This window comes from Diplotaxodon limnothrissa, linkage group LG7 (genome assembly GCF_057381915.1).
Source record: "Diplotaxodon limnothrissa isolate DT_005_m linkage group LG7, D_limnothrissa_male_GT1.1, whole genome shotgun sequence".
Classification (NCBI taxonomy): domain Eukaryota; kingdom Metazoa; phylum Chordata; class Actinopteri; order Cichliformes; family Cichlidae; genus Diplotaxodon; species Diplotaxodon limnothrissa.
Genome location: NC_140602.1, coordinates 964,882 through 979,063, shown reverse-complemented (window position 1 = coordinate 979,063; position 14,182 = coordinate 964,882). Strand labels below are relative to the sequence as shown.

Below are 14,182 nucleotides of genomic sequence, written 5' to 3'. Positions count from 1 at the left end.
AAATAAAATGGCGACTATCACCGCCGCGGCGCGCTCACGGTTCGAGAGAGACGAGTGCGTGAACTTATTCGCGCGACACACACCTGAAACCGCCACATATTCAGTCAGTATTTTATTCATTTAAAACGATAAAAGAGAAGAAGTTATATACGACAAACAATGAAACTGGCGATATTAAAAATATCTAAATAAAAAGGTTTGCTGTGCAGATTTTTTCCCCCTAAACTAGGAAGGAATACATTTTAAAGGGACCTGCGCAAATTTCACACGTGAAGGTGAGCAGGCTGGTGCTCTGCAGCCTGTGCTTTCTGTTTCTTTTGTAATGATGAAAACGATGTCACTGGGGTTGTAAATTCAGGGACATGGCAGACGATTTGGGTTTCATTAGGTTGTAAATAAAAAAGGATGGTACGGCTAAACAAAAAAAGATCCCACCTATAGCCTGCAGGGTTGGCCAGATACCTACAAGGTTGGTCTGACTACAAGCAGGCGGAAAGGCAGTTTGGTGTCAGCGTCAATGTCAAGAAAATAAATGAGATATAGATTTCAGGTGGCACAGAAAGTGGGGAAGCAGGTGTGAAAATGGTCTCCAGCAAGGATTTTACCTGGAGCCAAAACACTTCCTTCCTTCCTTCTGCAGATGTGTGGTTCGTGCATCACTATGTGGTGTGGCGGCTGCTCTGTGACAGGGAAGAAGACTCTACTGAGGGTGATGAAAGCTGCACAGAGGATTGTTGCCAGCAGCTTCACCACCACCACGGACATCTACATCAGCAGATGCAGGAAAAGGACCTGCTGTATCTTGAAAGAGCCTATAGTCACCCAGGACACACACTATTATTGTCCCCCTCCCCTCAGGCAGGAGCATCAAGAGTAGAGTTCCCAGACTAAGAGACAGTTAACACGGTTGAACTTTGGTGGTGCTTTCTATCATCTGCTACTCCCAACCAAAAGCAACAGATATGAGCAATCGCCTGTCTTTGTGCTATTTGCTGCACATGTTGTAAACATGTTCAGTTCCTTGGTTCTGCAAATATTCCTCTTGTGTTCACATTGTTGTTGATCAGTACAGGTGTTGGAATGACAATAAAAATCCTTGAATCAATCCTCAAAGTTTGGATAGCGTTAGTTATCTAACTATCCAATAACATAAATAGAATTATATTGAAAATATTAAACAAGATAAAATCAGTTTTTATTCATAGCTTGGTATTCTTAAGGTGAAATCTTACCAAGTCTTGACATAATACAACATGTTAGCTGTATAGTTGTCCAGAAATGGTAAATGGCCTGTATTTATATAGCGCTTTACTAGTCCCTAAGGACCCCAAAGCGCTTTACACATTCAGTCATCCACCCATCCACACACTGGTGATGGCAGCTACATGGTAGCCACAGCTGCCCTGGGGCGCACTGACAGAGGCGAGGCTGCCGGACACTGGCGCCACCGGGCCCTCTGACCACCACCAGTAGGCAACGGGTGAAGTGTCTTGCCCAAGGACAAAACGACCGAGTTGGTCCAAGCCGGGGCTCGAACCGGCAATCTTCTGATTACAAGACGAGCTGCCAACTCTTGAGCCACAATCGCCCACAGAAACATCTTTGGGTGCTCCCATCTTGACTGACAGGTATTGTTTCCTTCATCAAAACCAACATTCATTCGACTGCCAAGTATTCAACATCTTTTTTTTTTATCGAGTCCTTGTTTTTTTGTCTAGAGTTTCACATTTTGTTGAACACAATGAATTTGAATTCATGTTTTGAAACACACTTGCTCGGGGACTCAGAGATGCTTTCTTTCTAGGAGATAAAGGAGGACAATAAATCCCTTAATGAGCAGTTTTAAGATCAACACAGGAAGGAAGTAGGGGGGAAAAAAGCTTGAAGGAAAACACAAGCTTCTAATAAATCATCAGTAAATATAGGGCTTCATACTAAAGCTCATGTGGTAACCCTGGAAGTCCTTCTGAAAAAGAAAATGGTTGAAAAAGAGGGGGGGCAATAAGGACAAAAGCTTCGAACTGGAGATGCAGTGGAAATTAAGAAGGCTCTGCTCTGTGACAAACAGTTTAAACAACAGGAGGCGTGCCAGGAAAAGAAAAACAGGGGTGAACTCTGAGTCAAGTCACGATAGCACACTTAAAATAATAGTTGATTCTCATGCCATCATGAAGACATATCTTCATTAAGGTAACTAAAACATACATATGTATGTTATTAGAAAAGGTCATAGATAGACTTTTCCCCGTGCTGAATAACAGCAAATTTGAAAACAAAATTGGCCAAGAGACACGTGCCAAGGACTGATGGACTTTGATACAATTGCCAAGGGTAATTTTTAAAATGTTGAACCTCACTGAACCATCAGTTACTGATGATATGTCCTCAAATCGAGATTTGGAGATGAACGGAATATAATGTGATCATTGTACTGACGTGTGCAGCTGTCTCAAGGTATCTTGAGGGCTGCATTGTCAGTCGTAACCTATATTAACCTTTCCAGAAACAGGCAACATGGGACTATACACACCCAAGTCAGCTGCACAACTCAGTGCAGCTGATTTGGAGTCTCCTGGGACGGTACTGTCAGATACACCCTGGATAATAGTTTCAGGATATGGAAACAGAAGAATATGGAGATCCAACCTGGTTCAGTTCAATTCGCTTTTATTTATACAGTGCCAAATCACACCAACAGTCGCCTCAATTAGGTTTTTTTATTGTAAGGTAGACCCTACAATTATACATACAGAGAAAAACCCAACAATCATATGACCCCTATGAGCAAGCACGTTGGTGACAGTGGGAAGGAAAAACTCCCTTTTAACAGGAAGAAACCTTCAACAGAGCCAGGCTCAGGGGGGGGGGGCGGGGCCATCTGCTGTGATTGGTTGGGTTGAGAGAAGGAAGACAGGATAAAAGACATGCTGTGGAAGAGAGACAGAGGTTAATAACAAGTATGATTCAATGCAGAGAGAAGAAACACCCAGTGCATCATGGGAATCCCCAGCAGCCTACGTCTATTGCAGCATAACTAAGGGAGGATTCAGGGTCACCTGGTCCAGCCCTAACTATATGCTTTAGCAAAAAGGAAAGTTTGAAGCCTAATCTTGAAAGTAGAGATAGTGTCTGTCTCCTGAATCCAAACTGGAAGCTGGTTCCACAGAAGAGGGGCCTGAAAACTGAAGGCTCTGCCTCCCATTCTACTTTTAAATACTCTAGGAACAACAAGTAGGCCTGCAGAGCGAGAGCGAAGTGCTCTAATAGGGTGATATGGTACTACAAGGTCATTAAGATAAGATGGGGCCTGATTATTTAAGACCTTGTATGTGAGGAGCAGGATTTTGAATTCTGGATTTAACAGGAAGCCAATGAAAGGAAGCCAAAACAGGAGAAATCTGCTCTCTCTTTATCTTCGGTTGTCTTCCTTATCTGTAACCACAGATGGCATGGCCCTCTCCTCCAACCCACAGTACACAGTATGGTCGTCACATCTTTCGAAGCATAACCAAACCCATTAACGTATTTGTTTCTAAGCAATCAAAGCTTTCTCTAAAAGATAAAAAGAACATGCAGGTGTGCTTATGATTCACTGAAGATCAGACAGGCTATTATCTGTAAAGCCACAGGCAGATCATTCACCTGGATTGCTGAGTGTTGATTAAAGTGAAAAATCCTAAAGTGGTATCCTCACAGATGCTTCCAGCATCCCTCTTAATTAAACCAACCCAGGTATTGGTTTTTTGTTTGTTTTTTTGTGATACTCAGTTTTTACTTTACTGCTGTCACTTGAGTGAACCTGATATGCAAGGTCAGGGTTTGTTTGTGGTCACTGTTTTTTACATGGATAATTTTGAAAAGGAGTACTGCTAAAAAATGTCAGCGAAAGAAAAACTAAACAGGTAATGAAGAGGAGAGGAGGCAAATGAGTGATGTGAGTGACCTGAATGGACAGGATTGTAAAGGAGAATATCAGAGAAAATACTCAAACTGAGTTATTTGGACTCAAGTATGTTTGGACATGTGCAGTGGGAGGACAGTGCATGTATTTTACAAAGGATGGCGAATACGGAGCTGACAGGCAGGAAGAAAGGAGGAAGACCACAAAGAAAGGAGGGCTTGCTGTGAGTTGGTGTGACAGAGATGCATGCTAGTGAGATGGAGGGAGATTATTAATCTGAAGGAGCAGAAGAAAGAAGAAAAACAATATGACAATAAACAGCAGTGTACAAATGTAAATGCTGTACTGAAATCTGTATTTTTAATTCAACTAATTAATGGAGTTATATGTCATATATTTATTTACTAATATATGTGTTTCACGATTATTATCACTTTATATTTCATTTTTTTACATCCTTAGTTATTAATTATTTGTCAAGTTTTAAATTTAACACCTACATTTAGTTAATTTGTAGTTTCGTTTCTGCCTGTTTGTTTACAAATCACTTTTAATGTGTAAACAAAGAGCTACAAGCTGCTAGGAGTTTCAAAGGCGCAACCATTAATGTTATTAGAGGGTCGTCCAGCAGGGGGCGATGGTGCACCTACACACTGTGAGAGCAGTAAAGCCAGAAGAAGAGCTCTTCCCCTCCTCGTTCATCACCACAGGCTGTATCTGGTAACATTGGCGGAATAACACCAGGAGAGCGTCTTTTTCTGGGTGTTTTTAAAGCTGCCTTTTGCTGAGGTGAAGTTTAAAGGCAGGCAAAATGTCGTCTTGGGTGAAATCACCTGCGGGTGGTCGGCGGCCATCCGGTAACCCTAACGGAAGGTGAGTTTCCAGGCTAGCGAGGTTAGCATTAGCTGCTAGCTCACAATAATATAGAAACGTGAAACGCTGTCAATTAGCGGCCCTATAAACCGCCACCTGTGCTGTGTAGTGCTCCACAGCCGCGTGTGTTTCGGAGGGCAGCTCCATACCCAACCAGAGAGGAGAGGACCGAAGAGCTCAAGGATGCCCTGGACAGGTACCAGCCTCGGGCAGCCTTTTTGTTGTCGGCAATGGTTTAAAGTGACCAAAGCTTTATTATGAGTGATTTACTGTGCACCTTCACTTCTGTGTGTAGTGCTACACGTCATTCATGGTTTTGTTTTAGATGAAAGAAAATGCACCGTCTTAGTAAATAAAAACTGCATTTAAAGCCTCCAAGTTGCTATAAGTCATATTTAATAGTTCCTTATAGCTGCCCAACTCTCTTTATGTCAGCACTGGGGAACATCTTACTTCCTTCCCAGCCAGACTTTTCTTTCCTCCCTGAAGGTAAATCATGAAACAAATAATTCTAGGATCTTGTTTACAGGTTTAACTGGTTAGACCAAACTTTGAATGCAGCTCTCCAGTTTGAGTACACTTACAGTTTCAGCTGCCTAGCGAGGTTGTAGACTCATCTTTAACACAGAAATCACTTTTATTTGGGTAAGTTCATAATTGCATGTGCAACAGGCAAAGCAGGTACTGATAGAAGCTTGGTAGTTTGGAATCATAGATGTAAAATGAACTAAAGTTACCTGAACATTAATTTTTAGTGTGTGTTGTAAAACTGTTAGTGCTTAGTTAGAGTATATAAGCTGAAAGCAGCTGTTCTGAGCTCTGTGCAAACTGCACTGACTTTTTTGCGGCCATGTCACCAGACTAGTATAGAAGTAACGTGTTACTGCTGCTTCCTGATGAGAAAAATATTGCACACTGTTCACTGTAGAGCATGTGCTATATGGATGGAAGAATTGGGGCCCACCTTTTATCTTTAAGTGAGGTGTCACAGGTGTGTGCTCCTGGCTGTGGCGTTCCAAACATTTGTGACGGGATGGGTCATTCAAACGAGTACGCTGAATTTGAGCGTCGTACTATAATAGGATACCGTCACTGCAACAGTTTCTTCTCTCCTACATATTCCACAGTCAACTGTAAGATGTGTTTTTGTAAAGTTTAGCAACCAGCCACTCGGTCACGAACGTAAAGTTAGAGAGTGGGGTCACCGACTGCGCTCTGCTGACTCACCAACTCCACATTTCCAAACTTCTCAATGAACATCTGTGCTGACATGCCACTGGAGTTTCAGGGTTTGGGTTCCGGCAGCTGAGCAGCTCCCGTGGGTCTAAAGTGTGGGTGATCCCATACTTTAGTCTCTATTCTGTACTTTGGGACAGAAGACGGATGTAATTTTACTGTCAACTATGACAAAATCAAGTATTTCAACACTTTAGCTGTGAATCCTTTGAAAGTGTGAATGTCAGAATATGCTGACGTAATGTTTTAGTAAGACATCAGGAATACGGTGTTTGCAACAGTCTACTATTGTTTCTGTGTTGTGAGGGGAAAAAGCTGTTTGAGTGAAACTTAAAACTTTGATGCACTGAATGTCGGACGCACAGGCTCCTTCGTGCACTTGCTCTCTGAGTCTCACTTTCAGAAAATCTATTTTTGGATATTTATATGCTCGTCATATTAAGGTGTCGTAGAGGAGGCATAGAAATACCTCCCATATTAAACTGTTATGACACTTTTCACTGCTTTTTTTCAGTTATGAAGAGCTAGAGCAAATCCAAAACTACAGTGGAAGTGTGAAGTACGAGGGCTACAAGCATCAGCCAAATGGTGAGATTTGTTTCTTTGTTTTGTCCGTATGAGCAAAATGGATACGCTTTACACAAGACATGTTTTTAAATACTCTAAAATCTTAATTACACATTGATCCAAAGAAGAAAAGAGTGCAGTAATATTTTTGCCGCTTTTCGAGTCTCTTTCAACGTCACCGTTCTCAAACTTCCAGCCAAACCAGAGGGTGGCACTCCAGCAGACAGACGTAAAACGCTGTATCAGAAGTTCTACAGACAGGTGCAGGAGGAGAGGAAGCCAGCCGACTGCGTGGTTCTCTCTGTTACCAAACAGTGCCTGTGAGTATTTATTCATTGCCAACAGAATTTGCTGGTTTATCCTTTACTATCAGCGTGAGGAGACTGATATCATTCAGTGTTTCCCCACACTCGGGCCGACTCATATTATCTTTTGTTTTTCTATCTTCCTCAGTCTTATATTAAAACCTTAGTTGATGCTAACAACCTTTCCCCGGCTGGTGTTTTCCCTACCGGTTGGCTTGCTGGCCAGGTTACTGTTGTAGTGTTTCTCAGTGTCATTGAGTCAACTGCACCGTCTTGGACTGCAGCTGGCCACAGTAGTCGTCCTCCTGCTTTGGAGCTCTGCTGTGAGCTTTAGGGTCACTTTAATCAGAGCCTGTAGCAGATGGAGGACTGGTTCTTGTGCTGCTGTGCTAAGCTCACAGAGACCGCAGAACAAATGAGTGCTTCCAGCAGCAGCTGCAGACCATGACTGTGGAGTTTTGGTTCCCTGCAGGATGAGACTTATTGGATGAAAGCTGTTTTGATGTGTCAGTAAGTATGAGGCAATGAAAGTGTTAGGAGCAGAAGGACTTATAACTCTGTATCAGATCTTATCCTTTTATTATCACCGTCAGTTTTTTGCTTGCCTTTCTTTACTTTCTTGGTGTGCTGTGCAGGCTGCAAATCGTTTCAGCTACGAGGCTTTGTTCACATTTAACGTGCTGTAACTTCAAATTTGTTCTGGCTACTCAAGTTTAGGTTCTTGTTCCCTTTGGAAAGTCTTTTTGTTGATGTATTAACAGTGTTTCACACGCAGACCCTGTGTGTAAGTGTTCATATAACCACATTTCCAATGCAGATGTCTGCTGTGAAGCTTTGTCACCATGGCAACAAACAAAAAAACAACAAAAACCAAAGTAAAAGCCCACAGGTTTTTTTGCACACGTAGTTTTCTTCCTGTGTTGTGTTGAATGATTGTCTGTTAAATTAGTTGTGATAACTGACAACCACAGACGAAGCAACGTGAACACCAGCAAAAAAACACCTCACTTTGTCACTCACACAAACACATTTACATAAAGTTGGAACAGCTGTTTGTTTTTGGTGTCTTGATCAGTCAGTAACGAAGATTGTATTCATTTATGCACAGTCAAAAAATGTCATGTAGCACATCTTTAAAATTCAGTGTTCAACTACACACTGATTTGCATTGAAGTACATTAACAGATACATACATGTGAAGGTTAAACATTCTTGAATACACCTTTCACATATCAAATGTGCCACTTGGATCACGTTCTGTTAAAATACTCTTTATTTTATGCTTTTGAAAAACTGCCACAGTTGTAAACCAGTAATCAATCAATCAAACAAACCTTTATTTGTCACATGCAAGTTTGCACCTGCAGTGAAATTGGACCCCCCCACCCCCCGACCATGACATTCTACACATGGTAAAAGTCTAACAGAGTAGCGGTCAAAGCACACTAAAAAACTTGCACTCCTTATGCTCTGCAAGATTGCAACATCATCAGTCAATTTTCACGCACTTCTACACTAAAAGCAACGATTAATTTGAATCACAAATATGGCCGCTTAGGCTTGATTTAGGCCATACTCCTGTGTTGAATGGCACGGCCATGCACCCTATACTGGGTATACAGACGTGTCCAAGAAGACTTGCTGAAGTTCAAACTGAGCATCAGAATCAGAGAGAGTGCTGATTTTAGGGGACACATTTAATGTGGAATGGTTTCCAGCACCTTGTTGAACTTGCAGGGTGTACTTAATAAAGTGTCCTACTAGTATAGTCACAAGGGTGTCAACCACTGGAATTGGTTCAGCACAGGAGTATAACTCAAGCTAACTATGAGACTCAGTTGATACAGATGGACTGGCAGTTATAAAATGCTTATTGATAAGTATAAATTGATGCAGCACTTTATTTGACTTTCTCAGTATCCCAAAGACACTAGGAAATACTAGTATTATAATATTTACGGTACAAACATCTCATTAAGAATAAACCCACAATACAACACTAATCACACCGATGAGAGATTTGAAAATCTGTGTTAGCTTCACATAAAACACTGTTTTTGTTGGGAAAGCACATTTTAAATGAAGGAGTCACCCTTTGCTCCGTCACAGATTTAACTCGGGGTATCTCCTATACGAGGTGAGTCGCTTAATATAGAAATGTCACGTTAACAAAGTGTTTCTCTTCCTCTCAAAGGGATTACCCCAAATCGCTAAGCCAGTGCTTGCAGGAGCGTGGCCTGTCAGTGGAAATGCTCTACCTTCAAGCGGAATCGGGCCTGACCCGGGCCCTACAGGATGTCCGAGCAGAAGGCTCCCCCTTATGTATTCTGGTGGAGCAGACAAACGTAGCTCTGTCCTCCTGCACTGTTATCATATTCTCAGAATCCCTCAAAAGTAAGTTCGTACCCCTCGTATTCCTTCAAACTTACCAAACCATCCCTTTTACTAGGCTCAGTTCAACAGTCTGTAGATTCCACATCTTTAAACACGAGGTCTAAAACAAATTTCTTGTAAAACCAAATAAATTAAAAAGACACACTACCATTTAAAAGACCACTATCTAAAGTTACACAAAGCTACAGTTCTTCAGTCATGCATGCATTTAAAAACTGTGCCGAGTCTATCATATCTACATGTTAATAGCTGGATCTTGGCAAACGATCCTTTGGCTAGCACATGCATATACTTCACACAACAATACATGACAATACATCCCAAAAAAACCAAACCAAAAACTAAAAAACGGTCAATTTATTACAACATGTGTTTCATTTTATGGGTCATCAGTTCTGTCACTAACTGCTATCTTAAACCAAATAACAAACCAGACCAAACCAACAATCAGACTTCTTTGGAAGACGGCACAAAGGCAACGTTGTAGCTACCATTCAGACTATTTGTTAGCTTACACACCAACTTCACTTCATCTTTGATTTTTGTGCGATAACGTGAGTGTTACTCTTAACAAAAACAAATAAACCAAATCTGTATTATTATCAGACGTATGCACGATCTGTGCCAGGTGCCAAACGCAAGACCTGGGCTTGAGGTCAGGTTCAGCTGCATATGAGGTGCAGTCGAGACGTTTAGCAACACAGACCATAAAAGTATTTCTGTGTCACCTCAGTCCTGTGGGAACCAGATGTACCAAGTGTCGCAAAACTACAACGTTTCAGCTGAAACTTCATTTCAGGGAGGACAGAAAATTCTCAGGATGGTGTGAAGTAGGGCTGCCACAAACGATTATTTTGATTGTCGACTAGTCACAGATTAATTTTGTAATTAGTCGACTAATCAGATCATCATCCATTGGACAGAAAACGTACAGCTTATTGCACCAGCAGCATCTGCTCTTATATAACCATCATTAGCTTACAGCTTTATGTGTTTAAGGTCTGTGCTAACTAAAAATAAACACAAGATGGTAGTTTATTAAATTTTAATGAAATTTGCAGATTGTTTCGGTGAAGTTTAATAAACTCAGTCGTCTGCGCTTTGCTCCCTAAAATATAACGGGACACCGGAGTAAATTCTCGACCATCTCACACTTCTGTTTAATCAATTTTCTGTTTGACGTTTGTTCAGCTGTGTGAAAACCACCCAGTGGATTAATAAAGTTTTATTTTATCTAATCTAACCTAATCTAATAACTTTAATCTCAGCCAAACCGATTTACTCAGGAACAAATAAAGGTCTGTCATCTCGGTTGTGGGCAAAAGACCTGGAACTGACAAATAAAGGCTATCTCATCTCATCAACAAATAAAAAACACAGAAAAAAGCCAAACAATAACATGTTTAAGTTATCTAAGTGACTCATATATCATGTTTAACCTGAGTAGCGAAAGACGGCGGTGGGTTTGAAAACGATTTGCTGGGAGTCCGGTGTTCTCACGGCTCTAGCGAGCCTAGCCCCCGGCTAGCTATCGAGCTAGTGGGTAACAGACATCTCCGAAAACGTCGGAGCGCTTTTGAAAATATGCGGTGTCCTGATAAACTGAGCAGATATTTGAGGTTTACACAGCTACATTCTTACCTGAAAATATGTTAAACGTTTATTTTGTGACCCAGAAAGAATAATAAGAGTAAAGTTAAAACTAACTAGCTGCCGCCATTGTTGACAACTGAGCTCTTAAATCCTGCTACTTATTCCTGCGCCTTTCAGGATCTTACAAAGCTTCAAACGACGCGTCGACTATTAAATTAGTCGATTAGTTGATAGTCCATTATTGTACATTATTGTACTTTATTGAGCCCCGTGGGGAAATTGCTCTCTGCATTTAACCCATTCACTCAGTGAAGCAGTGGGCAGCCATTGGGCGCCCGGGGAGCAGTGTGTAGGGACGGTACCTTGCTCAGGGGTACCTCAGGGTAGCTGTTAAGGGGAATCGAACCCCCGACCTTCCGATCATGGGGCAACCACTCTACCTACTGAGCTATCCCTGCCCTGTCGACGTAATCGTGACTAGTCGACTAATCGTGGCAGCCCTAGTGTGAAGATTGTATACAAATCCTTTCACAGTTCCACAGCGGCGTGTATCACAGTTCAGCTGACCCAGTTTTCTCCTTCGAACTCCTACGGTCGGACTCCTACTGTAGGACTGCATTTTCACATCTGAACCTGGGAAGCAGATTTGCTGTGAATGTCAAAAGGAGACCGTGACCATGCTCCTGATGCCTGTGGTTTCTCAAACTGAGAAATTTTAGGTCGAAGCTGAACAAGCAGCACTTTTTAACAGAGAGTAATCCTCGACTCCAAAGCCTGAGCTGAACTTTGGATCTGCATCAGATCAGATACTGGCTCTAAATATGATCACGAGGAGGAAACTGGCTACATTTAAATCAGTTATGGTTTTATGGACCTTTATGATCTAACCTCGTAACTGTGGGGATTTTCATTTTTATCTTTTGTATCCTCCTGGACGAAGCGTGCGGCCGGTTTTACAGAGGCATGACCCAGGCTCTGGATAAAATCAAACTCAAGTTGTAATAATGTGCAGTTTGCTTTAAATCTGCTTAATATGACATTTTATGCTTTATTAGCACACATACACGACCTAATCTTTATAACACAAATGTTAAACACATTGTTAGGTGAATTCAACCAAAATTAGATCAATTCAACAAACACAATTGTCTGTCCTCAGAAACAAAGCTGAAAAAGCGTCACCATTCATTATATTTAGAATAAAATGTCTGGATGCACATTTAGATAAATTCAGTACTTACTAATCAGGTTGTATTAAAGTTACTGATAATGCACGTATTTGCACAAAATGCATGTCCCTCAGTGCCACACATCCAGCAATCCAACACCACCCCCACCCCCCGAAGCATTACTTACCAAAATACTAATTTAATCAGCTGATCCCAACATTGACATCAAAACGATCTCAGCGCGAGCTGAAAGGGATCTTTTTTTCACCTCTTTCTCCTACCTCAGCCTCATGACACTTCACCGTTACCGTTCCCTTTCCCTCCTCAGTCCATCGAAACATGCCCAAAGACCAGGCCATGGACTTTGTTCTAGCAGAGTACAACCGTGGACTGGCTAAAGAGCGACCCCCGAGGGACCCAGCAGACATTGCAGCCGAGGCGTCGCAGCTGCTCGATGACTTTCTGGATCGAGAAAAGATCGCGCGCCACACCGTTCCCTCTGAAACACGTCAGCTCCTCGTACTGTTAGGCGAGGGTGTCCATCTGTACCCCGAGGAGTTGGAAACCATCTCAGAGTACGTGCGCTCTCGGCAGGATCACGTACAAGGTGAAACGATTACACAGCAGTTCCTACAGAAGCGCTGTTTCAGCTTTGACTTCTTGTATCAGCTTTGCTTTGTCCTTAGGTCATATATCTCTGTTTCACCTGCGTTTTATCTCTTCAGCTTCCAACAGTGAGGGTGAGAAAGGGATCATGTTACCTCCAGGGTTGGGGAAACCACCTCCTCTGCTTCCGACTCCATCTGGGCCACCACAGCCTCAGCCTGCATCTTTAACAGGGGGGCCCATGGGAGACCACGCCTCACCTTCACCTGTACCCCTCTTGCCTTCACCAGGTTTGGGTTTTCCCTCTTTGTGTCTTTTTAAATCTGTCAAACCTTTAATGCTGTGAGGCTGTGAAGCATGATGAAAAGTCCTGGTGTCCTACTTTGGTGAGAGTGCTAAAACCTACCACGGCATTGCTAATCATGAACAGCTAGAGGCTGATTTGCTTCTTTTTATTTTTAGTTGCTCATCCCAAAACCAAACCTCCTCCGCTGCTCTCCTTGCATCGCCTTCCTGGTCCGTCGTTAGGGGGCCCAATTGTCCGAGGTCCCCTGTCGTCACACATCCCTTACGGCGGTCCCGGTGTGCCTCGTGGGCCCCTGCTCCACCCTCCTCCTGTGTTCCACCCAGGCCCCAGAGGTCCCACTAGAGGAGCCCCTCCCACTCTAAAGAGTGCTCGCCCTCCACTTCTGTCGTCTCCAGGTTGGTCTTTGGTTTCTTTTGGGGTTTTTTTCTTTCTTTTCTTAAACTTTTGTCCTAAAGTCATGTTTTTTGCCTCTTTGTTTTCTCAGGTGCTCCTCTTCTTCGTCAGAGTGTCCCCCGGCATTAGGAAATGAGACGCGCACACACACACACACACACAAATTTGCAGGTTATGAACAGTGTATCACTTCATGTTAGAGCAAAAGCATCCTTTTTTATGTTTTTTATCTAAATTTAGCTGGAAGATAAATGAAAGTTGATATGTCTTCAGCTCACTGTGGGTGGTTTGAGTGGTAATGTTAAGACCCCCCCCCCCCCCCCAAGGCATCGGTGCCTTTTTTATGTTTTGTCCGTCAGGGTCTGTAACTGTTGGTGAGTGTTGCACAGGTCCATCAGGTAGTTCGTTTAGCTGATTGCACAGAAATACAGCCACGCAGTAATCAATACCCAATCACGGCTGCAACAGGATGTCTTCTGTATTAAACGCCACGAGCCTACTTGCTGTGTACAGTTTTTCAACATGGTGCTTTGAATTTCTCAAAGTTTCTCTGGACAACAGATATTTCACTTTATAATGGTTTGTTCTTCGGAGCCGTATTTCTGGTTCAAATATAACTTGATTCATGTGTAATTTTATTTGTGCCACAGAGGTAAACGGTCACTCTGAAGGACTCTGTATGATGCATGCAGTATCTTCATGGCAGAACACAAACACGTGTATTTGTTAAATTGCATTTCCTGCACTGTGCACAGTAAAATCGCTGTCGTGTACAGTACATTTCAGTAAAATAATCGTCCTTGTGACATTGGAATTGCAACTATCAGCTTTGTTTTGT

General features: G+C 42.4%; 1 protein-coding gene across 1 annotated transcript; it reads left to right on the top strand.

Annotated features, from left to right (window-relative positions):
• Positions 1–4,608: 4,608 nt before the first annotated feature.
• Positions 4,609–13,509, top strand: LOC146627495 (uncharacterized). Its single transcript, XM_085357161.1, has 9 exons — positions 4,609–4,774; positions 4,884–4,970; positions 6,525–6,598; positions 6,774–6,897; positions 9,077–9,276; positions 12,367–12,645; positions 12,764–12,934; positions 13,107–13,346; positions 13,436–13,509. Exons 1-9 carry the CDS (start codon positions 4,713–4,715, stop codon positions 13,471–13,473), a joined length of 1,275 nt encoding a protein of 424 aa, XP_085213287.1. The 5' UTR covers positions 4,609–4,712; the 3' UTR covers positions 13,474–13,509.
• Positions 13,510–14,182: the final 673 nt, after the last annotated feature.

Excerpts from the sequence above, each read along its gene's own strand:
- LOC146627495 (XM_085357161.1), top strand. The coding sequence starts at position 4,713 with ATGTCGTCTTGGGTGAAATCACCTGCGGGTGGTCGGCGGCCATCCGGT. Across the intron at positions 6,898-9,076 it reads TCTGTTACCAAACAGTGCCT|GGATTACCCCAAATCGCTAA; the intron begins GTGAGTATTTAT and ends TTCCTCTCAAAG. Across the intron at positions 12,646-12,763 it reads TCGGCAGGATCACGTACAAG|CTTCCAACAGTGAGGGTGAG; the intron begins GTGAAACGATTA and ends TTATCTCTTCAG.